General features: G+C 50.5%; 1 protein-coding gene and 1 long non-coding RNA gene across 17 annotated transcripts in view; one reads left to right on the top strand and one right to left on the bottom strand.

The window, feature by feature from the left end:
- The window catches only part of AGAP1 (ArfGAP with GTPase domain, ankyrin repeat and PH domain 1), a 558,467-nt gene that overhangs the window by 158,930 nt on the left and 373,697 nt on the right, over positions 1 to 25,840 (bottom strand). For 9 of the 16 annotated variants that reach the window (XM_021075539.2, XM_021075540.2, XM_084998791.1 and 6 more), the window contains one exon: positions 8,862 to 9,020. The exons of the other annotated variants lie outside the window; for them this stretch is intronic. In XM_021075539.2, coding sequence (XP_020931198.1) covers positions 8,862 to 9,020 — 159 coding nt within the window. The remainder of the gene's footprint in view (positions 1 to 8,861; positions 9,021 to 25,840) is intronic. 16 annotated transcript variants of the gene reach the window in all.
- Positions 10,123 to 13,255, top strand: LOC146396222 (uncharacterized). Its single transcript, XR_014829152.1, has 2 exons — positions 10,123 to 12,441; positions 12,488 to 13,255. It is a non-coding gene; the product is annotated as an uncharacterized LOC146396222 (long non-coding RNA).

The following is a 25,840-nucleotide window of genomic DNA, read 5'->3' as shown; positions in this document are numbered from 1 at the left end:
GGGGCGGGGCTCCAGGGGCTGAGGAGATGGAGAAAGAAGCCCCTGAGAAGACAAACAAGAAGGCGAGACGGACAATTGAGACAAACCAACATGGTCACAGGACGGGGAACGGCGGGGACCTGCTGTGTCCGGCAGGAGACAAAAACAAAGCCCCGGGGAAGGACATCTGGGGACGGGGCTGGGGCCCCGGGGACATGGGGGGCCAAGCCCCCGAGCAGCCCGGCGGGCTGAGTCTCAGAGAGGGAGCCGTGGGGACGGGGGCTGGATGAAGGGACATCAGGGGCCTGAGCAGTGGGGACCTTGTCAGCGGAAATTAAATATCAGGAAGCCCTTCCACGTGCAGTGGGAAGACACAGGGCTTCGAGTGGGGGGCGTGACAATCGGATTCACACTTGTTTTCTTTAGCGATGAGTCTGGCCAAGGTTAGGGCAGCAAGAATAAAAGGCAGGAGGGCAGCCAGGATGGACCAGGCGGAGCGGCAGGGGGAGGAGTCAGGCCCAGAGCACGAACCGCAGGCGCTGTCTCCTCCAGGTCAGGTGAAGCGGGGACTCACGCGGAGCCACCCTGTACTTGCTGTGGCCTAGCCGCTGCAAGGATGATGTGGGGGCGAGACTGGAGAAGACGCAGGTTCCCAGAACGACGTCTGAGGTCCTGCTTGGAACATCTGGGCACGAGCGAGCTGGTCAACGGCCTTCCAAGGAGGGCGCTGGTTACACTTGTGGGATGGAGGAGGGGGTGGTCAGGCTGGCCGAGCAGCAGACGGGGGCGTCCTCCCTGCTTAGCTGGCCAAGCCTGCGGGAGCAGAGCTGGACTAATGCACAAAAAGACACAGGCTTCCTTTTCTTTCGGAAGCATTTTTTTTTTTTTTTTTTTTTTTTTGCTAGGAGTCCAATCAGAGCCAGCTTACACCACAGCCACAGCCACGCAGGACCCAAGCCACGTCTGCGACCTACACCACAGTTCATGGCAATGCTGGATCCTCAAACCACTGAGTGAGGCCAGGGATCGAACCCGCGTCCTCATGGTTACTAGTCAGGTTCATTACCGCTGAGCCATGACGGGAACTCTGGGAGGGATTATTCTTTAATCCACGTGGAACACAGCAACAGTGGCTGCAAGAGCCCACAGAGCCAAGGTCTTCAGTGTCCGGCCAGGGTTTCCGGACCTCGGCACCCCCAACACCCCGGGTGGGACCGCTCTTTGTCTCGGGAGCTGCCCTGGGCGCTGGGACTATTCACCAGCATTGCAGGCTTCTACCCACGAGATTCCAGCAGCGGACCCTCCAACCCTCACGGCTGTGACAACCTAAAACTTCTCCAGACAATGCCACAGGTCCCCGGGGGGTGGATGGGGAGAGAAGACAAACAGCAATCCCCCCTGGCTGAGAACCACCGGTGCAGAAGAAGATACCGAGGGCCAGAGGGGCTCAAAGATACCGGCATCCACACTCTCCCCTGGCATCCATTTAAAATGGTTTCTAGACGTTCGCCAGGCAACTCGAGAACTGCAGGCCTTCAGGTATGCAACTGCCCGCTCCCCGTTCTGATATGAGGGGCAGCATCTCCCCTGGTCAGCACCTGCTGCTAGAAATAGCTGACAGGGAAGAATTAAGGAGACAAAGTACAAAGTAACGACGTTCTCATCAGGAGGGAAAAAAAATACACCTTTCCCTCCCCGGAGCCAGTTACCCCAGGAAGCTTCTGCCTTCTCCTTGGTCCCACGCAGAGAGGGGGACGCAGGTGCTGCGGTTAGACGGAAACTGGGGCTATCCCTTTAATTAGGCCGCCCGGCCTGGTGGGGGGAACAGACGCGCGGCTGAGCCAGGGAGCGCCCAGCTTTGAGAGGAGAGCCCACGGGCCCTTTAACACTGAGCGAAGCTGAAGCGTGCTGACAAACCCCAGGGAATGGCTTCTGAATGCCAGCCAAGATTTGGGAGGAACGGATGAGAACGGAGACGTTCAGGGTAAGTGAGAGAAGAGAAAACGCCTGCCAGTCTTGCCCTAAAAAGGACGCTCTCTGAAAAGACAAACAATTTTTATGATATAGTTTTAATACTACGGATTCATTTCTCCTTAAAAACAAAACACCAAAAACAAATAACAGAGAGGAAAACCACAAGCTTTGCGATCAGAAAGACCTGGGTTTGAATTCTGGCTCTTCTGCGTGTAGGCTTATACTTCTCGACCTTTTTTTTTGTTTGTTTGTTTGTTTTTTCTATGGCCGCACTCATGGCACATGGGAGGTTCCCAGGCTAGGGGTCTAATCGGAGCTGTAGACGCCGGCCTACGCCACAGCCACAGCAACACCAGATCCGAGTTGCGTCTGCGACCTCCACCACAGCTCACGGCAATGCCAGATCCTTAACCCACTGAGCAAGGCCAGCGATCGAACCCACAACCTCATGATTCCTAGTCGGATTTGTTAACCACTGCGCCACGGGTCACTTCTTGACCTTTGTGAACTGCCTGATCAAACAGGAATAATGAATCTCTGGAAATGGGCTTTAGGTGTCAAGCCCCTGACACAGGCGGCGGGACAAATTAAGACTCCAGGTAAGATGGCCTATGGGCGCAAGGAAGGATGCTCGACATTGCTGGTTATTAGAGAAACGCAACTCGAAACGGCAGTGAGGTACCAGCTCACATTGGTGAGAACGGCCATCATCAAAAAGTCCCCAAACAATAACAGTTGGAGAGGGTGTGATGGAAAGAGACCCCGCCTACACTGCTGGTGGGAACGTCAACTGGTGCAGCCACTGTGGAGAACAACACGGAGGTTTCTCAAAAAACTAAATATAGAGTTACCAGGGGATCTAACAATCCCACCCCTGGGCACTCCTCACCCCCCCAAGAATGAAATAACGCCATGCCTGCAGCAACGCAGATGGCCTAGAGATATCACACTGAGGGGTGCACGTCAGACAGACAGCCGATGATATCACTTAGAAGTGGAATCTAAAACAAATGAACTTATTTACGAAACTGAAACAGACTCACAAACATAGAAAACAAACTTATGGTTACCAAAGGGTAACTGGAGGGGAGGGGCAGGGAGGCTAAATGAACAGAAGCACATGGCTGTACATAAAGCACGAACGACAGGGGCCTACTGTACAGCACAGGGAACTATATTCCCTATCTCATAATAACCTATAGTGGGAAAGAATGTGGCAAAGAATAGATATACATATCTATTTATTTACACGGTTCTAAGTCAACTATATTTCAGTGAAGACCAGGTAAGCGCGGTAGTGTCACACTACCGCCACCTGCTGGTCACATGCTGAAATTGTTAGCATAGGCTCCCAGGAGAGAAAAAAGTGCTCCATCTGTCAAAATGACAATGAACCGACAGCAGACTTTCCTGGAACCCACAGTCATGGCAGGCTTGCTGTAACCCCTCCTGGGGCTGCCTCTATGGGAAAGGAGAGACCTAAGGAAGGGCAGGCCAGAGCTCGCAGAGCCAAAACGTGTGCTTCCAACCTCTGGCGGGAAAATTGACCTTGCAAAAAATGTTCGTGATGAGAAAAACAAAAACAAAAACAAAAAACCTTTAAAAGCTAGCTAAAAAGTCACTGCCTCAGATTCAGGCTTGGCTGTCTCACAACCCCGGATGGTGGTAGGAAGATGTGTGCTTCAATGGCCAGACGGGCAGGGGTCCAGACACACCCTCCGCGGTGAAGAGGGAAAGGTGGGTACCAGTTTTATACGGGATGCTGGCAAGGCTGGACGGTGGCCTGGAGGAGGCAGGCTGAAGTGACATGTCCAAGAGTCATTTGAAGCGATGCAACACTGCCGGTGATGGCCAGCCGGCGCGGCGGAAGATTAACTGCTGGAATGAAGCAATCGGGGACGGGGTGGAGCCATCAGGAAAACCTGACAGTCAAGACGAGTGGAGAGCCTGGCTGCCACGGCAACAGCCACAGTGGAGGCCCTCAACCCAAGGCTGGCACTGGCAGGAGGGGGTGTGGCGAGCCTCACGGGGACACAGGCAGAAGGAGGCTTGGGGTTCATGGCGCTGGCTGGGGCCCTCCGCACAGGTGGGAGGCATCTAGGAGCCCACTTTTTTTTTCGGGGCAGGATATGACAACCAAGTTTACCCCCCCCCACCCCCAACAGGGTCCCCTGCTACCCACTGTCATGCTACCTCTTGGCTAGCCCTTCTAGAGAAAATTACCTATGGAGAAAATGATTAATCAACAACAACAAAAAATCACAGGCTCCCAATGAGATTCAAGAGAATTCCCAGCCAATAGTTGTTGCAAGGATAATTGTTCTGAATCTATCAATAAAGCTGAGCTGCCCCAGCATTGACTGCAAACACCAATTTCTTTCACCCGGGATTATAAGTTGGTGTTCACAGGCTCCCTGCTGCCATTACGGTGATAAACAGTTTAAACCACAACAGGGTCTGACACAGAGATCAATTCTGGGTCCATAAAGAATCTACACAAGAGGTTCCACGACAGGAATTTACAGCCACCCGTTTTTATTCTCTCTTGCTGCAAAAATTACTTCTGTCAAACACTTAGGAGAGTGAGGAAAAATGTAAAAAAATTAATTTTTCATGTACTCCTGGAACAGCCTTTTTCAACGCAGACGTGCACGATGAATATGTGTCCGCGTTTAAAAAATTACAAGGAGCAGCACGTGGTGCTTAGTCGGAGACGGACCTCCACCCTCTGGGCTGCCCGGGGGCCGGCGGACAGCCGTCTGAACCCCGGAGCTGGGCTGTCTGGATTTCCTCTGAGGGCACACGCGGGTCTCACGTTAGCGACGCCAAATGACATTAGACATTTAATTTTAAACCTCAGGTCCTTAGAGGTAAAACCTTACCACAGCAATCGTCATAAAGCAGCGGGGCTTTCCATTTCCCAGAATGGCTTCTTCTCCCCCCGCCTTAATGGAACCAGAACCTCCTGTTCTGCAGTTTCGCACACCACAAAGTAATCTAATTAGGAGCTGCTCACAGCTGCTTTAAAGACAGCACCCGCCCCCCAACCCCTGCCACCCCGGGGTATCTGCACGTCTGGAAGGGAAGACAAAGTTCTCGGGAGCCCACGTCTTAATTTAGTGTGGACAAGAGGGCAGAGAAAAACGGAATTTCACCGTTATTATTATTATTAGATGGCAGGACAGGAGCATGTGATGATGGGAAGGCATGTTCACCAACACGTGGCCATTTGGATTCAAAACCTGTTCCTGTCTCCCCGTTCCTGCTGCTCCCACTGTGTGCGCTTCTTACGACTCTGACATCCAAACCAGGGCCTTGGGGGGAACAAAGATTAAACGACTTAAAAAAAAAAAAAAAAAAAAAAGAGGGTGTGGTTTGTTTCGTAGGAACGGCCACTTAAGGAGAAAGAGCCCTGACGGGCTTGTTTGTTTCTTTCGTGATGGCTTTCCGGGCATGGCAGGGACCGGGGATGCCCCGGCGGAGGCCTGAAATCCATTCACAAGTGTGTTTTCCTGAAGTCAGCCCTCAATCCTGGGCCCCGACTTCATTAACAACTGCTGGCAGAATGGTACCAACCAGAAGGAAGCCAGGACAATGCTTTGGGTGCAGGCAGATAGGGCGGCTTTGATCCGGGCGACCCCGAGTGGTGCAGGTTCTTGACAATAGGTGCGCTCCGATTCAGGAGGGCTGGGTGGAGTCCGGGACTCTGCATCTCTAGCCACCTTCCAGAGGCTGCGATACCACTTAGTCCGTGGACCAGACTTGGAGAAGCAAGGATTTAGGGCGATGAGTCACAAGCTTCAGTAAGAGCATCATTCCAAGCGGAGGTGTGCGGGCACAAAGGTTGCCGGGCCCCACCCCTGAGGTTTAGACCCAGAGGGGCTGCCGCTGCCCCCGGTCCGGGAAGCGCGCCTTGAGAAAGGCTGACATAGAGCCTAAGGCCGAGAGCCGGGCCATGTGAGTCCGCATCCCGGCCCTCACCGGGCTGAGACTCGGGACAGGAGAGGCCGAGCCCTTCTGCGCCAGAGTCGCCCACCTGGCAAACGGAACGCCAAGAGTATCCACTCCGTTGGGGTCAGAGGGGACGACCCGCAGGAAGCCCTCAGTAAGCATCAGCTCTTATCATTATGACTCCTGGTTTCCCGTTTCAAGTCGCTCTTGGGCAGGGCATAGCGTCCATCCTTAGAAAACACAGGCACGAAGGAAGACCCTCCAGGACTCGCTTCTGTGTCCCATCGTCTCTCGGCATCTTGGCTGTTTAACGTGTGGGTCCAAGTCTTAAGATGCCCATTAATTTTGCAGTTCTGACCTCTTCATACTCATGCCTCCTCCTCCGTCCTCGCGTGCTGCATTCCAACTAACACTCTGCGTTTCCCTGTGGCCCCTGCGCCCTTCCGCCTTCCTCTCACCTTCCCTCCGCATCTTGGTGCAAATCGCCTTCGTGCTGAAAACAATGCCCTCCTGCGGTTTTGCACACACAGAATCCATCCGGTCCTTGGAGCGCTGCTCAAGTCTGATTCTCTGGGAAGCTTCCCTTGAGTGTCTCTCTGCATCCTTAAACCTGCCTCATTTCAGCCCAGGCTTCCTCCACCCACGCCCCAGAGTAGTCTCACACCAGGGCACAGGCTGGTTTCTTATCTCCTGCGTTCAGGGTTCAAGTTCCGGGGCATCAGGAAGCTAACAGGTCTTTAACAAAGACGCCCTGTGAAGGGACAGTGGACACCCAGGGCCGTGACCGTGTGAGAAACCGGCTGGTAAGTTTAAGAACGGCATTCATCTACAGGCGACCTCAGTTACAGGTCTGTTATAAAGAAGCCTGTGCAGACAATGCGATCACCTTCTGTGGGAAGAGGCGTCCCACCCACCAAAGCCAGGGGCTGGAAGGGACGGGGCCTCGGCGGCGGTGAGGTGCTTCGGTCATGGCATGCCCACGTGACCAGCTGCGAAGTGCTCCTGGGACAGCTACCTGCTGACTCTTCATCCAAGTGATAACTGCGCAAATGGGATGTTTGTGAAGAATGGATTTTAGGTTAATATGCTGCCTCCAGTGCCTCTTCTGTAAAAATACTCCGCTTTGGGGAGACAAAGACTTGAGATAAGGGACCAGTGCTTCTAATGCCTCCAACTCCCCAAATCTAACTCCTCCGGCACATAAGGACCAGAACCTAGAGGTGATGCTCTAATCAGAATGTGCTGGGGACACACGCCACGATTCTCACTCCGCGGAGGGAAGTGGGCTGCTGGACAAGGCAGGGCCAAGGCTGTGTGCACACCAGGCCAGGGATGGCCCAGCTTGCGGTTCCGCCTGCCTTCAAGTGTGGAAGCACACCTCCTCAGGAGGAGGGCAACAGGGAAGCTCCCTGCTGGTTGAGTGGTTAGGATTTGGCGCCACTAAACTGCTGTGGCCCAGGTTCGTTCCCAGGTCTGGGAACTGAGATCCCACATCAAGCTACTGCCCATCGTGGCCAAAATAAAAAGAAAGAGAGCGCGAGAATAAACCCAATCGGGCAGGTATACTAATGCGAACTGAAAAATCGATGCATTTCAAAGTACTTGATGCTGCAATTAAGTGTGTGAACTGCTTGCCCCTCCTAAAAGAGTAACTATGGCAACAATAGCAGACGGTGACAAAAGCCACAGGGAGGCCCTGGGCCACCCGCCACGCAAGGGAGGGAAGAACACGCCCCTTTGAGGCTCGCAGAGGTAAGGTCACTGGCCAAGGCCGTCTGGTCGGCAGGTGCGGGGGGAGGCTCTGCCTGAAGCACAGATGCATCTGCTGAGAAGGCTCAGCCCAGGGCTTCTGGGACACACGACCGCTGTGAATGCACAGATGTCACCTTACAAGGGAATAGACTGTAAGCGGTTAATTTATGATGTCAACCCCTCCACTGGGTTCTCGAAGTGCTGTCCTGATTTCAGAGGAAAGGTGGAATGCCGTGTGCCGTCCCCAAAGAGGCTGAAGGCAGACCTTCCCTGTGGACCGAAGCATCTCGTTGCATCTGAGGAAGGAGCAGGGAGCGTGCTGGGAGGGGCGAGCCCGTGTCTATGCTCCAGGCCACGCGGCTCAGGGCCCTTGGAACTGCCGTCCCTGGCCCCGCTCCTCCTCCTCCTCGGTCTGGAGATGCCTTCCTTTAAGGCTTCTGTTTGGCGGCGGCTGCCGGAGGAGCTGGGAATAAGGATGATGTTTACCCAAAGCACGCGTCCTGCTACAGCAGCTGCTGGGTCTACAGGGAAGACCTGATGCTACATCTTTTAATTAGAACAAATTATGCTAAAATTACTCTACAACCCTGTCTGATAGATGACACACTACAGTGGGAATTCCTTTAAATACCGGTGAACAGGCCAGAGACAAAGTGCCGCAGGCAGAGCGTGTTGGGGTAAGTGCAGCCTCAATGCGAATTCACGTTCTCACACAGACATCAAGAGTTTCCAACGTGTGCATTTGCTTCCCAAGAAGCTGCCCACACTTCAAAAAAAAAAAAAAAAAAAGCAAGAGGGAAGAATCTAAAAATTAGGATATACCAGGAACCGTGGAAAACTGATAAGGAGAAGGAAATACGTGCTTTCCTTTGATGTAAAAGCACCCCAAACCCTAACGAGATAAAATGCACAGTAAGGATGGGGTAAGACAGGCCTCGTGGTGGAGGGAAGTGGGATCAGGGGCGTGACACCTGCCGTCAGGGCTCAGTTTCCAGAGCTGTCAAGTGGGTATGAACCTCTCCGGCTCCCCACACGGAAGAGGAACACGCGACGGCGGGGCTGAGACACAGCCGCTGGACGACACAAGGCGAGACGGCGCAAAGGCGGGTCCTGCGCTGTTGACAGGGACGCCCCACAAGGTGCCGAGCTCGGGGCGTCGAGGACCGCGAGGCGGCCGCGGGTCCCGGGGCCGTGCCCTCTCTTACCACTGCTGATGGCCGAGTTTGCAATGACCGTAGCCTCACTCCACTGGTCGGCACTGGAGACAGAGTAGGAGCGCTGCTGCACGCCGTCCGGTCGGCCGCTCAAGGAGCCCAGGCTGACGCCGCTCGCCATCTGAGACCCAGGCGCGCTAGTGACATTCCCTAGGAATAAACAAGTCGGATGAATACCAGCGCGCACCCGGACCCGCAGCCGGCACGAGGCGGTCTAGGGGCTTGTGCGCCTGCGCGCCGTGGACCCGACACCGACGGCCGCGGGACGCGCGGCCGGTCGAAGAAGCATCCGTCCTCCGGAACAAGGCTGCGGAGGCAAAGAGGGTGAAGCGGCGCTGACGGGGCCGGACAGAGAGACCCGGCGCCGCAGACGGCTGCACACAGCACAGGCCAAAGCGAAGACGCGCACCCCACCGCCAGCTCTGGATGGAGCCGCAGCGAGGACAAAAGCCCCGCTTTGGCGAAAAGCGCTCTTCCGAGCCGCCCGCCCGCCCGGCGGCGTCAGCCCATCCGTGGAAGCGAAAGGATCGCCGACTGGGAGTCGACTGTCTGGCGCCAGGGGATTGCTTTCTCCCGGGGAAGCTATGCTTTACGATCAACACAAATCAAAGTTCCTGGAGACGACATCGGCGGAAACGCAGGCTCTTAAACCGGTAAGTTTACTCTTAACCTTGGAAGGCTACGCCGAGGAAAAATAACCGCCGTGACGCCGCAGCGCGCACACGACCGTGATGAAAAATGGTCCCACTGTGTACTTCACGATTTGAATCAGTTGCTCAACAGCAAAATGAATTACTATCTGGTCGCACCAACTGTAGACTCAAAAACGTAATTAAGTGCCCTTCTCTAAAGTTCGGCCAATCATACCTTGCTTGAGTTCGTTTGTTAGACCTTCTAAGGTATTAGGGTTCCCTTTTAAAAACTTTCCTCTGATTGTTCTGGTTTAGAACGCATTAATTTCTCAACTCTTTCAATAGAAGCACATGATTTTAAATACATAAACCATATTAGTAGTTCCTAAATCTGGCCAAATTACCAGAACTACCTGAGAAGCTTTTTAAAAATAGAGGCTTTGAAGAGTTCCCATTGTGGCTCAGTGGGTTAAGAACCTGACAGAGTGCCTGTGAGGATTCAGGTTCCATCCCTTGTCTCTCTTGGTGGGTTAAGGACCTGGCATTGCTGTGGCTGTGGCTTATGTTGCAGAAGCAGCTCTGATTCGACCCCCAGCCTGGGAACTTCCATATGCCCCAAGTGCCAGCATTTAAAAAAAAACAAAAACAGAGGCTTCAAAAAAATTCAAATATTGACTCAGAAGGTCTTGGGGATGAAGTTTGAGGGCATATGCATTTTCACAAGCATGCTGGGGATTCTGGTGAGCAGCCAGACGTAGGAACCAGGGCTCCCCCAACGCCCTCCACCAAACAACGGTCCTCACTGCAGTCCCATGGAGAAGTCACAAAATCGTCACTGAAATGCACGTGAGCAAAGAGGAGGAGTGAGCCATTAATTTCGCTCCAAGAAATATGTATGTATTTCAGGCTTACGAAACGATGCCCATCTTATGCTGCTGTTGGGAATGGGGTGCATTTTGAATGTCATCAGAGAAACTATCCCTAGGCAGGTTTATCTGATTCCAGAATAAAAGCCAGAACTAACACGTAAGAAGGGAAGGTCTTCCGAAGTGCCAGCCTCATGCTAACCCCAGGAACACTGCCCGGGAGCCTATCTGGAATGCAGACTCCCTGGCCCGCCCTCTCACATGCTTTTTAAAAAGCTCCCAGGTGATCGGTGCACAAGTGTAAATATGAGTGGGGTGCAGGAGCCTCCGACTGATCAAAAAACAAACACCGAAGCCAGAGAATAACCACCCACATGAAACAAAAACTACGATGCGAGTGCTTTACCACCATGGCCCACCGAGAACAAAGGGGCTCCAGGGACGCAGCTTGGCCCAGGCTCCTCGGTCTGGCTGCAGGGTCTTGAGCCAGTTTAAAGACTTGCGTGGGCACAACACTGGAAACTCACGCATCCTGAGCAGCAGCATCAGACCGTGCTCAGCGCCTGCCCCGTCACCGGTCCCCACCGCAGCCTGGGCAGGAGCGCCAGGCAAGTGGCATCTCGCAAGCACAGAGAGCAGTCTAGCTCAGCAAGGCGGTGCTGAGAGACACACCACACGCTCCTCTGCGTTTTCTCCAAGTGCCATTGTCCAGGGCGCCCTGTCGCTGTCCCCTGGGTGTGCTTCTCTTCGGCCAGATCCCTCTTACAACAGGGCGCTGAAACAGCCAGACAGCAAGGCCCGGGAGCTGACCGGGTGTCCCCGTCCTGAGCCTGCGCTGACACCTGCATCTGCCACCTCCTCCTGCGCCCTGCTCCCCTCCGAGGAAGGCACCCACTGAGCTGCACCATCAGCTCTGGTACCTCTTGGTCCCTGCTGGGCTCAACCAATGCGGGGGCAGGGGGAGGCGGGAGGTGAAGTGGGGGCATGTATTCCTGGGCCCCCTCCCGGAGGGGTCTCTTGGGCTGGCTGTCCCTCGGCTGGAGGTCACCCCCGTCTCCCTTCCCTTTGGGTCTGTGGTGGTCCTGGCACCTGGTGCCTGCCCTGCTCCAGGCTTCTCTCTGCCCACGCCGCCGTCCCTCTGTAGAGAAACCTCTCTGAGTACAAGGGTGTGTGTGGGCCTCGGCCTCTCTGCCCCTCTGGGGACCTTGGTCTGGAACACACCCACCATTTAAGAGGGGTTCACAAGCCCTCCCGAGGTTTTGAGGCCGCTTCCGCTTTCGTCACGTGACTTTGGAACATTGCTAAGAGTTTATAGCGGGTGAGAGGCAAAGGAAAAGACAGAAAACAGAGGGAGAAGCGGGATGTGGAGAGATGCATGCAAGCTGTGGCCCCACCCGGAGCCAGGCCTGGAGCCTGCGCAGCCCACGGGGCACCTGCTGCCTCCCGCGAAGGTCCAGGGCGAGTCCTTCCTCCCTCCATGCCCATCTGTACCCTAACCAGTCTTACTGTAGAATTCGTCCACAGAGCCTCATGTCACACCACCTTTAGACACACGAGGCCACAACACTGGAAAAACCACGACCAAATTCACTGTCCTTCTGTCTTTGGGCAGGTGACGCCAGCGGTGCCCCCTCCCTTGTTTAGTCTGTCTGGAGTGTGGCTCTGAGCACAACCAGCCCTAAACCCTCCTGACATACTCCCATCAAAAGACAGAATGACCTTAGTGCATCTGTCACTGACTGCGAGACACCAGGAACAAGTATCCACACGTGTTCAGGGCAGCTGAGTTGATCTGAACTTGGATAAGGGCACAGGAAACATTCCAGTGGTGACACCCGATAAACGGCTTATCGAAGGATAAGTTCTCCATCCTAAGGCCAAACATCTACTATAGAAAAGAGAAAGAGGAGTTCCTGTCATGGCTCAGTGGGTTAAGAACCCGACTAGTATCTGCGAGGATGCAAGTTCGATCCCTGGCCTCGCTCAGTGGGTTAAGGATCCGGCGATGCTGTAATCTGCGGTGTAGATCGCAGGTGTGGCTCGGATCCGGTGTTGCCGTGAGCTGTGGTGTAGGTTGCAGATGCAGCTCGGATCTGGCATTGTTGGGGCTGTGGTGTAGGCCTGCAGCTGCAGCTCTGATTTGACCCCTAGTCTGGGAACCTCCATATGCCCCAGATGGGGTCCTAAAAGGACAGAAAAAAAAAAAAAAGAAAAAAAAGAAAAGGGCAAGTTGATTCCTTAAAATGTACAAACTATCGAAAAGCCATTCGATGATGCTGATCATGTGTCTACCTCCCGCTCCTTGTCCAATGAAATTTTAAGCACAAGTTCAGTACAATGAGCTGCTGGTGGATCCACGCTGGGCTTTGGCTCCTGACGGGCACCCCCCTCTCCCCGAAACCAAAGTGGGATAATGTTGGGGTGAAGACTGTGTGGTCCCGGTGTCTGGTCGAGGACTTCACACGAGGCCCAGACAACTGCGTGGAATCCTTCAGAGAGCCTACCCTGAGGGCCCTTCAGCTTGCAAGGATCTTCTTACCCCAAACACATCCAATTCCTGATTGTCAAACTACATAGAGATGCCAAGACTGAATTCTGCCCAAATGAATCTGTGTTATAAAAGTAAACATTTAAGGGAGTTTCCGTTGTGGCTCAGCAGTAACAAACCCAACCAGTATCCCTAAGGAGGTGAGTTTGATCCCTGGCCCCGTCAGTGGGTTAAGGATCCAGCATTGCCGTGAGCTGTGGTATAAGCTGCAGATGCAGCTTGGATCTGGTTTCCTGTGGCTGTGGTGTAGGCTGGCAGCCTGGAAACTTCCATGTGCCGAGGGTGCACCCCGCCTCCAAAGTTGACATTAAAAACAGATCCAAAAAACGAACAAACAAACAAACAAAAAAACAAAACAAAAACAGATCCAAGAGTTCCCATTGTGGCTCAGCGGTAACAAATCTGACAATTACCCATGAGGATGCGGGTTTGATCTCCGGCCTTTCTCAGTGGGTTAAGGATTGGGCACTGCCATGAGCTGTGGTGTAGGCTGCAGATGCAACTTGGATCCCTCAATGCTGTGGCTATACGTCTGATTTGACCCCCTAGCCTGGGAACTTACATATGCTGCAGGTGAAGCCTAAAAAGACAAAAAAAAAAAAAAAAAAGGGAAGAAAGTAAATAAAACAGATCCATAATCTTGTGGCCTGGAGATTGGGTTGAGCTCAGCAATGTGCTTTTTGCTTAGTGGGCAATGATTTCTTTTTAAAGTAGAATTCGGGAGATTGCATTTAAAAATCCATGTTTTCTGGCACTGTTTGCAAAATAAGAACATGCTGAAGTCCTGGGCTGATTTGCGCTCAGAAACAGCTGACCCCATCTCTGAACCTTCCTGGATTATCTGAATCTGCCTGGATTATCTGAATCTGCCCTGGAGAAGACAGGGCACACACCACCCTTCTGACAATCCCACTTCTCTCAACTGCCTGCCCACCTGGTTCCTGATCTTTGGTGACCATGAGTTACAGAATCTTTCAAAAATATGCATAGGAAGATTGTCATTTTAGAAGGAGAAGATATCTCATTTTGTCTCAAGAGAGTCAATCTCTTTTTTATATATGCTCATTCCTTTAATTTCCATTAAAATTTTCCTGAAAATCAAATAACAAAGATCAATTATGACATAAGGAAACAAACAAAAAAATTACAAAGGGTAATAAATTTTGTTTCTGCCCTAAATATATACTCTGAGATCCACAAACAGGTACTTGCCTTTAAATGTAAATGCATATCCAGACTGGAAAAGAAGTAAAACTATCACTGTTTGCAGTTGACATGATACTATACATAGAAGTCCTAAAGATGCTACCAGGAAATTGTTAGAGCTCATTGACAAACTTGGTAAAGTTGCAGGATACAAAATTAATGCACAGAAATCTATTGCATTTCTATCCACTAACAATTAAAGACCAGAAAGAGAAATTAAGGAAACAATCCTATTTACCGTCACATGAAAAAGACTAAAATGTCTAGGAATAAACCTACCTAAAGAGACAAAAGAGCTGTACTCTGAAAATTATAAGAGCTGATGAAAGAAATCAAAGATGACACAAACAGATGGAAAGACATACCATGCTCTCAGACTGAAAGAATCAATATTGTCAAAATGGCTATACCACCCAGGGCAATCTACAGACTCAATGAAATCCCTATCAAGTGGCCGATGACATTCTTCACAGAACTAAAACAAAATATTTTAAAATTTGCATGGAAAAACCAAAGACCCAGAATAGTCAAAGGAATATTGGGGGGAAATGGAGCTGGAAGAATCAGGCTCCCTGACCTCAGACTATACTACAAAGTTGCAGTAATCAAAACAGCATGGTACTGGCACAAACACAGACATATAGATCAGTGGAACAGGATAGAAAGCTCAGAAATAAACCCAAGCACCTAGGGTCAACTAATCCATGATGAATGAGGCAAGAACATACAGTGGAGGAAAGACAGTATCTTCAATAAGTGGTACTGGGAAAACTGGACAGCTACATGTAAAAGAATGAAATTAGAACATTCTCTAACACCATACACAAAAATGAACTCAAAATGGATTAAGGACCTAAACGTAAGGCTAGATACTTATACTTTCCCCAGAGGGAAACACAGGCAGAACACTCTTTGACATAAATTGTAGCAATATCTTGTTTGATCCACCTTCTAGAATAATGAAAATAAAAACTAAAATAAAACAACAGGACCTAATTTAATCTTAAAAGCTTCAGGACAGCAAAGGAAACCATTAAAAAAGAAAACCAAAAAGACAACCCAAGGAATGGGAAAAAAATCTTTACAAATGAAGCAACCAATAAGGGATGAAGCTCTAAAATCCATACAAACATCTCATGGAGGTTTATATCAAGAAACCCCCAAAAACCCAATCAAAAAATGGGCAGAAGATCTCAGTAGACATTTCTCCAAAGAAGACATGTCTGGCCATAAAACACATGAAAAGATGCTCAACATCACTAACTACTGGAGATATTAAGTAAAAACTACAATGAGGTATCATCCCACTCCAGTCAGAATGACCATCATCAAAAAGCCTACAAGCCATAAGTGCTGCAGAGGGTGTAGAGAAAAGGGAACCTTCTTACACTGTTGGTGGGAATGTGAATTGGTGCAACTGCTATGGAAGTTCCTTAAAAAACAAATTGTAGAACTACCATATGATCCAGTAATCCCACCCCTGGGCATACATCTGGAGAAAACCATAATTCAAAAAGATACAAGCATCCCAATGTTCACTGCAGCACTAGTTACAACAGCCAAGACATGGAAACAACCTAATGTCCATCAACAGAGGAATGGACAAAGAAGATGTGGTATGCATATACAATGGAATATTATTCAGCATAAAAAAAGATGAAAGAAGGCCACTTGCAGCAACATGGATGGACCTGGACACTATCATATCGAGTGAAGTAAGTCAGCAAAAGACAAATACTGTATGATAGCACTTACATGTATAATCCAATGAAAATGACACAAAAGAGGTAATTTATAAAACAGAAATATAGATTTCAAAACCAGTCTTATGGTTACCATAGGGAAAACCATGGGGGTAGGGGGAGGAACTGGGAGGGCGGGAATAAGATACACACACTACTGTATAAAATAGATGATAAACAAGAACCCATTGCACAGCACAGGGAACTCTATTCAATAGTTTGCAATAACCTATATGGGAAAAGAGAATGGATTATATTTATATGTATAACTGATGCACCTGGCTGTACCCCTGAAACTAATTCAACACTGTAAGTCAACTATACTCCAATAAAATGTTTAAAAATTCAAAAATAAGTAAATATAAATGCTGAAAGGCCCATGATCTAACTTGGAAGCAAACCAGTGGCCCACAGACTTGGTCAGGACACCATGAAAGCAGCCTCGCTGGCTTAATGTGGCCCATGATGCCTCTCGTCCCAAGCATGAGCCATCTTGGGTCAGTGGTCATATTTTGAGGCATTTCTACTTACTTTGAATAAATCCTTCAGTCAAAGCAACCAACTACCCCCCAACTGTTTCATGAATATTTCTAATAACCATACAGGGTTAAAAATCTAATTCTAGTATTTTACATAATTTCTGATGCTTTAAAAAATTTTATTGGAGTATAGCTGACTTATAATGCTGTTAGTTTTAGGTGTAGAGCAAAGTCATTCAGTTATACATACACTCATTCTTTTTCAGATTATTTTGCCATATAGGTTAATACAGAATATTGAGTAGAGTCCCTGTGCTCCACAGCAGGCTCCTGTTAGTGATTTATTCTATACAGAGTAGTGTGTATAGGTTCATCCTAAACTTCTGATTTATCAGATGCTTTTTTTTTTCCTTCTTCTTTTTACAGCTGCACCTATGGTTATATCAAAGTTCCCGAGTCAGGAGTGCAGCTGTGCTGCCAGCCTATACCACAGCCACAGCAACACTGGATCCTAAACCCACTAAGGAAAGCTGGGGATCAAACCCATATCCTCACGGACACTATGTTGGATTCTTAACCCACTGAGTCACAATGGGAACTCCTGATGCTTATTTGTAAGTGCCTGTGGGCACTCGCATCCCCTACATCAGGCCCCAACAAAGACTAGTGGGTCATTTCTATTCCTGAATGAACCTAATGAACCAGTTGAGTGACACTGAGCTGCCCCTGCTCCTGGTTTTCTAATGGGCACCATTCTAGTGATACCTCCCACGTGTGGTGCCACACAACGGGTTCTCCTCACTTTCGAAAATTCCTCTGAGCACATCGGGGAGAGATGCTGAGTTTCAAATCACATTATCTGCTCCCAAAGTACTCCAGGGTGACCACTCTCATTAAAGGGCAGTTCATTCATAGTAACAAGTTATTAACTGAGGCTGCGGACCTGGCATTCTCACTGATAAAAAGAAGCCAGGACAGATCTGATTCCCTGAGAGCCATGGGTCTTAAAATTCAGACCCTGAGACCACATGGTGCCTGGGCACCGGCCTGAGGGCAGTCCCCGTCAGCCTGGAGTGAGGCAGAGGCCTCTGCTCCGGGTGGTCGGGCAGAATGGCTGGGAACCTAAAGCCCAAATGGCCCGCCAAGATCCAGAAAAACACCTCTCTGGGGGGCTGCTAGGTTGACTAGTTAACTCAAATGCCTACACCTATACCTGGTTAGTTAAAACAGCGTCCTTAAGGAAAGACCTGGGCTCTTGCTTCCCAGCCCTTAGGATCTCAAGTACAAGACAGCCAGTGGGATCGGAGTCACAAACCGAACACACCCGTTAGATGACAAGGTGCGAGCATGCCCTGAGCCGAGAGAACCGCCCTGCAGGGGGCCCGGGGTCCAAGAGGTGCCCTGCTGACCACAGCCCTGGTGATGCCCAGGAGAGAAGCACGCCCACTTCCTCCCCCAGCAAGCGACCCCCTAAACCACATCTGCTTTGCTACAGAATTTCAGCCATGTGTCTGGGAAACAGGATAAGCCGCCGGGGCCTATAGGGGTGGGGTGGGAGCATCAGCGGGGGCTGGAACTTGATATCTTTGCAGACCTGGCTTTTTCATTCAACCTCCCTCCCACCCTCTTTTCTTTGTACAGCCATACCTGCGGCATATGGAGGTTCCCGGGCCAGGGGCTGCCTGGAAGCTGCAGCTGCAGCAATGCCACAGCCACGACAATACCAGATCTGAGCCGCATCTGCGACCTACATCACAGCTCACAGCAACGCCGGATCCTTAATCCACTGAGCGAGGCCAGGGATCGAACCCACATCCTCATGGATACTAGTCGGGTTCTTAACCCACTGAGCCACAACAGAGAAGAGATCCTGTGAGCCAGCCTGAGGGTCCACCTTCCTGGAGCCCAGGAGGCAGGCGTCACGTCACGTCTGGTTCTAACGCCCTGAGCCCCGAGCCAGCAGACAGGAGGCCTGAGGAGGAAGCGGGGCTGTGAGCCCTGCCGGTGGAAGGGGCCCCTTCCTCCCTTCCCTCCGCCTTCCTCGTCCCCACCCCGAGCCTGAGCTCTACCCACTACCCCTCCTGCTGGAACCGGGTCTAGGGGTCCCTGTTTGTTAAGGTCCTGGCAGCCTTTTGCTCCAGCGGTGGCTTCAGGAGTGGCTGCGGAGGGCACAGACTTGGCGGATAGAACGGCCCCCTCGGAGGAAGGCGGAGCTGTGTGTTGTTGGACAAGAGGATCCCCGTCCAGGGCGAAGGCTGGGCAGGCTTGCCCGCACCCCATTATAAAAGACTGGGGTTCCTAAGCACGGGGTTCCCCTCCGTGTCACCTGGCCCTGACGGAACCACGGCAGGACAGTGCCGGGACTCGGCCCCTGGTACTGCTGGGAATAATGAAGTCATCTGCCCTGAGCCGGGAGCCTCCCCATCCGGGAAGGAGGCAGACTGGCTGCACTTGCCAGGAGGGGACCCGTCAGACCCCACAGAGTCCTTGCCACCTAGCCTAACACGGGCCTCCTGCGTGTCCTGGTCCCACGGCACTGAGCCCCTGATGTGCTTGCTGGACACAGTGAAGAGGAAGGTCCCTGTCCTTAGAGAAGCCACCGCCTCGTCCAGGAGAAGGTCTCAGCCAAGTCCACGAGGGGCCAAGACACAGGGCGAGGAACCTGAGAGCCGTCAGAAGAATGAGAGGCAGGAGACCAGGCCTGCTGCTGGACGGTGGAGGCAGGACCTTCCGCGACGCCAAAGGTTTATTTTAGACTTTGGGATTGGCCCTTCTCTGCAAAGAACAGCTCAGCAAGGGGACACTTCCTGCACACGATCCCCGAACAAGGCAAACCGCTCTTCCGACTCACCCGACATGGAGCCTTCACAGAATGGCCCCATTTGTTCTTTTTTTCCCCTCAAGATTCCTCTTTCTCTGTCACATTCCTCCAGACATGAAATCCCTTAAAATCATACACACATGCATAAACGATCCGCCAGGACTCATGCACAAGAATGTTCATGGCAGAATTACTCAGAACGGCTGAAATGTCCATCCATCCACCACGGGTACCTGGTGGTGCGTCCACACCAGGAAGAATGAATGGTGACACGGGACAGACACCACGGACAGGATGTGTTCCAAAGAGGACAGACATGAGAGCACCACCTGCTGTGGTCCCATAGAACCGCGGGTCAGAGCCCCCTGGCCAAACTCATCTACGGAGCGGGAAATCAGACGGTGCTTGCCCTCGGTGTGTGTGTGTGTGGGGGGGAGATGTGGGCAGCGATGGGATGGGGTGTGGAGGGCTTCCTGGGCTGCTGGTCCCCTGCTGCTATTTGACCTGCATGCTGGTCACCTGTACACTTAGCTGTAATTTAGGATTTTGCACATTCTAAGTGTATGGTAACAAAATTGATCCCTCCCAACCTCCGAAAAACCCCCAAACTTAAACAAAGCTCCCTGGAATGGCTGGTGAATACACAGGTCAGATCAGCAAGTGTGAGAGCACCGAGACCACTTCACGAGCATTGCATTCCACAGAGCAGCCCAGCCCTGCAGGGTCCGGGACACGGATGCCCGGAGGAAGGGAGGCAGAGAAGGACCCGTCTGGTTTTATCCCAGTATTTCTCTCCCCAAACGGCATCTGCATTCTCACGACATCCGACTCCCTGGCCCATTCTGAACTCAGAAGAGCGCGTCCCCAAAGCCCCCATCTCCGGATCAGCTGGCCGTGGCCTTGATTAGTGGGGGTGGCGGCGGCATTAGGGTGCTAATCCGCCGGCGCTCGCGCGCGCCATCCCCCTTGATATGGATATGTGTGCGTGTGTGTGTGTGTGCGCCCACTGGGTCGCCTGATTAGTGCACACTTCCGTGTGTCAAAAGCACCAGCTTCTTCCCCAAGAATAATTCTAGCTCTACTTATATCCCTAAAGCGTAAGAGTTGATTTGAAAAGGTACTTACCTCCACCATATGCTATTTTTCTTTCAACGATTTGCATTTCAAAGTGAATATGGCATTTCTAGCTGAATGAATATCAGTATGTTGCCTGATCTCACACGAGCATGAAAAAGATGCTGCTTTTCTATTGAACAAGAATGTTTTCATCCACCAAATGACATCAAAGACAGAACTCCTCTTTTCAGCTATAGGCTTACGACATTAAAAACAGCCTGTTCTGATTCTTAATGTATACCCTGAAATATAGCTTTTCAGAGCATTCAAATAGAGATCCATCAACTTTTTTTTTAAATACAGAATCCTGCTCACTGCACTGTCTGATTTCGGTCTATCTTCACTAACAAGACCCTGCCCAGGCTTCAACTATGAAAACCCTACTTGGCATTTAGCTTATTGGTGAAATAGCCTGGAAAAGAGCAGAAACTCTTGGTGAGGGTGATCCTGGACACTGAGCATGTGTGTGTCAAAGAGACATTTATTTCCACGGTGGGATGCGACATATTTAAAAAATTTTTTAATTATAGGAATCGGAGTGATAGGAACTCATTTTTGCTCTTGGAGGCTTCACCCTCTGAAATATACAAATAGACAGAGATCGCTTGTTTTTTCTGGCCCCGCGCATGGCAGAGCGCAAGTTCCCTGGTCAGGGATCGAATCCACGCCAGTGCCAGATCCTTAACCCACGGAGCCACCAGGGAACTCCGAGAGTGCTCTTGTGGCCCTTTCCCATTCCTGCGTGTGTTCAAATGTTACAAACACCGAGTGTGAGGTGACCTTGCAAACCTAGAGCCTGGCCACGCCCTACTCCCTGTGCGGGTGGTAACACCAGGTCTGCCAGGATTGGGGCTGGACGACGGAGGCTCTGCTAATGACCAGACCACTTCAGCCTAGGCCTTCGCCATCTGTTCTGTCCTCTAATTATAAACCCAAAAATAATATAATTCACAACACCACCATAAAAAGTGAGATACGAATGATTTAAGTGCCTGTGAGGAGGGCCCATTTGCCTCACTATTTGCATAGGAAATCTGCCTCCTTTTGGCAAAGCAGGATCTCAGGCAAAGGGGATTTTTCCCAAGGACACATTCTGTGTCTTTTCTTAAAGATGCAGGCGTTCAGGACCCTGTGATACCTGTTTTGCAAAGGAGTGCAATTTCCCACATCCATGATTGAGAAGGGAATCTTCTGTTTCTCCGAATGCCATTCATTTTTGTTCTTTTTTTTTTTTTTTGGTTCCGTATTTCCTGCAGTTTGCTTACCAGAGAAAAAAGAATGCGCAGAATCCAGACCTGATGGTGATGACATCTGTAACTACTAAATACAGCATTGTGGCCACACCCAGAACGGAAAAGCCTGTAGCTAGAGCGGTAACAGCTGTTTCCTAAAAGGTGGAAATAGCTCATTTTACTCTGATTTATCCCTGTTCTAATGATGATGCCAAGGGCAAAAAGTGGGAGTATGTCCTGTGGTATAAATTATTTAAAACGTATTTTGTGAAGTTATACAGATACACAACAAATGCAAATTAGAAGTCTACCAAAATCTCATTTAATAGATCAACTCATTATTGGACACACATATACATTTTTCTTAGTTATGACCATAGAGAAGACGGGATTTTATTTTTTTAATTCATTATTTTTTTGGCTGCACCTGTGGCATGTGGAAATTCCTTGGCCAGGGACTGAGCCTGAACCATTCCAGTAACCCTAGCGGTGACAATGCCGGATCCTTAACCCCCTGAGCCACCAGGGAATTCTTTTTTTTTTATCTTCTTCTAGGGCCGCATATGCGGCATATGGAGGTTCCCAGCCTCGGGGTTGAATAGGAGCTGTAGCCGCCAGCCTATACCACAGCCACAAGCAACGCAGGATCCAAGCCGCGTCTGTGACCTACACCACAGCTCACGGCCATGCCAGATCCTTAACCCACTGAGCAAGGCCAGGGACGGAACCTGAAACCTCATGGTTCCTAGTCGGATTCGTTAACCACTGAGCCACGACGGGAACCCCCAGGGAATTCTGGATAGATCTAATTTTATACACCTCTTTAATGACTTCCCAGCCATTTCCCCAAGTTGTTCCATCATCTTCACAATAATTTTAGATGCATAACATCTTAGGGATTTAATGTAAATAACTTCTGGTCTCCTACATTTCGATAGTTGCGATCATTTGCAGTTTCTCAGTGTTATAAACAATACTGCAAAGGACATCTTCTGCTCTTTTTCTTTTCCTCAGGCCCACATCCCAGAAGAGTTACTGCTGGGTCAAACAGCATCAACAGCTTTCTGACTTGTAGATAGATGTGGATTCATTTTCTTAATGACCGCGGGCTAAAAGAAGATGGAACCTGGCATCTTGAAAACAATTCAGTTTCATAATTTGTGAAACGAATAGAAGAGCCACAATGATGATGATAAAATGGAGATAATGATGCTAACAGACCCCCTGTGGGGACATAAAGACCAAACTGCGTTAAGCACTTTGCGAACTGCAGAGCCTCAGACGGTATTAGCTGTCATTACTTTACGTTAGCACTGGTTTTCCTTTTCTCTATAGCTTTTTTTTTTTTTTTTTTTAACAAGAATGGTGATACTGCTCATTTCGACTTTAGACTCCCATTTCTCTCGGGCTGGCGTCTCTTGGTATGTACACTGCTTGCGCTTCTCGCCTCGCCTCTGCACGCCGCGTGCAGTCCAACTCTCATTCACTGGACGGTGTTTCTTGAGCACATGGGCCAGGGCAGCGTTGGGCGCTGAGACACCCAATCCCACTCGTCCCGCTGCCTGTCTCCCCGAATGCCAAAGGTTACACCAAAGCCGTCAGAGGTAGAGTTTATAAAAGGAAAGGTGGAAAGGAAAGAAATCAAGGGCTTGGGCCGTGATGCCCCCGAAGGACGAATGCAATGACCCGATGGTCAGGACAAGTGAGCGAGAGACCCCACGGCCCCCCCAACAGCCCATTGCGGGGATCCTGCTGCTGCACCCTGAGGATGGGCAGGGCTGGTGTCGGCCAGTTTAGGGTGAAAACAGGAACACATCTGAAGGAAAGTTCTGATACTTAGAAACGGATTGAAATATTTATTCCAAAGACAGAGCCTTTTCCAGCGAGGCGGTACAGCATTCGTCACTGTAAAACAATACCTGCACGTCTCATCCTGCCTGTTTGTATCAGCGTGAGAGACACCTGCTACAGCAGATTTTGGAATGTGTCCTCGAATGGTTACTCACACTCATTTACACGATGCTGACATAGTGCTTACTAAGCTACAAGCTATTGCTTGGTACAAGTGACACCAACAAGTTTATATGCAATATAGTGATAATGAGGTATGGCCACATTACTCGGAACAAGGCTAAAACTGAGGATTTTCTTTTCAGCAAAAAAAAAAAAAAAAAAAAACCAAACAAACAAAAAACAAACAAACAAAAAACCCCCCACAATTATGGCATTCAAGTGATAATGTTTTATAAAACAGGAAGCCCAAGATGCTTGTACCTTGTCTCTGGCTTCTTGTCTGGTACTCTGCCCCCCTGCATCTTAATTTGATTGTTTTGTTTACTTGTCCGCCATGCAGAATAGTCCCTTCTTTAAAATAGTCTTTCTTGGAGTTCCCATCGTGGCGCAGTGGTTAACGAATCTGACTAGGAACCATAAGGTGGTGGGTTCGATCCCTGGCCTTGCTCAGGGGATTAAGGATCCGCCGTTGCCGTGAGCTGTGGTGTAGGTCGCAGACCCAGCTCAGATCCCAAGCTGCTGTGGCTCTGGCGCAGGCTGGTGGCTACAGCTCTGATTCGACCCCTAGCCTGGGAACCTCCATATGCCGCAGGAGCAGCCCTAGAAAAAGCACAAAGACAAAAAAAAAAAAAAAAAAAAAAAAAAATAGTCTTTCTCCTCCGTAAGATAATGTGCAATAGGTATGTGCTGCCCAAAATTCATTGTGACTTTACAGTTCTGCTCTGCAGGCAGTTCTCTGGCTTTCACGGAATTTTACAAGCCTTTTTGGGGAGGCAGCCGCAGTGCCCACAGGGCCCCACCCCCAGACCTGCTCACCCAGACGACTTCCTACCCCATCCTATCCAGCAGCCTCCTATGAGCATCTCTTGGGACTGAACAGAGAGAGCCTGTAGGAGTGAAAGCACAGAGGAACTCCATGTTTGGAAGTCTGATGATGCGAAACGGGGCTGCATATATTCATGAGCCAGGATGTCTGGGGGTTAACCGCTCACTAGGAATGTTCCCGAGAGAGGAGAGGTTTCCATATGAGTGGCTCCTCAAACCATTCATACGCTCAAAACATCGGGACCATTTTGCACAGCTCTCCTCTGCCCGTGTGAGCAATGACACCACAGCAAGCGGGCCAGCCATGGCCTTGACGCCGGCACAGAGAGGCGCTCTCCCTAGGCCCTGGTCCAGCCCAGGCCCTGGCCAGCCACCTTCCTGGAGGCCTCTGGGTCAGCGCTGCTGACCCCCGTCTCAGAACACCCGTCTTTCCTCTAGCGCTTCCCAAGCCGACCATTTTGCAGATCTTGAAAGCATCACGTCCGCAGGTGAAACACTGTTCTCCATGCAACACACACATTGTGGAGAGAGGGGACCACGTTTCTAAAGCAACTTCTATTTACTCGTCCGGATTATCTGTCCCCAGCAGACACAGGTCGGTGCTGCCCACACCCCGCTTCAGTGCTGAGCCGAAATCAGCAAAACGATCGACTTGCTTTTGCTGGTTCTTACAGAAAAGAACGGTGCACTTCCAGCTCGAGTACCTGAAGACGGCTTCCTTCAATGGGACGACACGCTCCCGAGACCCTGCGACCGGTGCCCCGATGATCTCAACCCCGGACTGTTGCCGTGGGGGACCGCAAACAGCGCTCATCCTCCAGGTTTATCACGCACACCTCACACGATGGGCGCTGCGAATATTCCTCAGGGAAAAAGCACTCGCTGGGTCACGAAACGAGGCGAGGATAACAAAGGAAGAGAAGTAACGGCGTACGCCTCGGAGTTTGCAACTTAATGATGGAAACAATACAGCCCACCTCTGTCTAAACCTCGGTGGGAGAAACGGATCCACGCAGGAACGACCAAGAGTAAGAAGGCATCTCTCGTCAAAGCCGAAGATGCCGAAACTCTTGTAAAGAATAAAAGAGTAACTTCAGCGTCATTGAATTTCAGAGAGAGCCAAGTTCCTCAAAGTTCAGGCTTAGAGGAACCCCACCAGACGTTCTTATTTTTAATCTAAAAATCATGAAGTATGAACGAGCCATCAACACCGACCCCAATAAAAAACCTGGTTTGTGGAAGCAGGCGGCACCACATGGTACGGATTTGGGGAGTATTCTGGAGCCAATTATTTCTCAACCAAGAGGGCAGCCGTCATCGGCAAGTGTTGCATCAAGTTTTGAGAAGGATGTTTAACCAAAGCATCCAATTTACGATATTGGCGGGCCCGTGCAGCAAACAGACTCCTACGTGTGGGAAATAACCGGGTGGCTGCGGCAGGAACGGGGCTAGGGGCAGGCTCTGCAGTCCTAACGAGTGTGCAACTCCAC

The sequence above is a fragment of the Sus scrofa genome, chromosome 15, assembly GCF_054392235.1.
Source record: "Sus scrofa isolate SSC_HxYL_T2T_F1_AM1 chromosome 15, Sscrofa_HxYL_maternal_Yorkshire_Landrace_v2.0, whole genome shotgun sequence".
In the NCBI taxonomy this organism is placed as follows: Eukaryota; Metazoa; Chordata; class Mammalia; order Artiodactyla; family Suidae; genus Sus; species Sus scrofa.
Note: the sequence above shows the minus strand (reverse complement) of the source record. Positions and strands in the feature narration are given on the sequence as shown.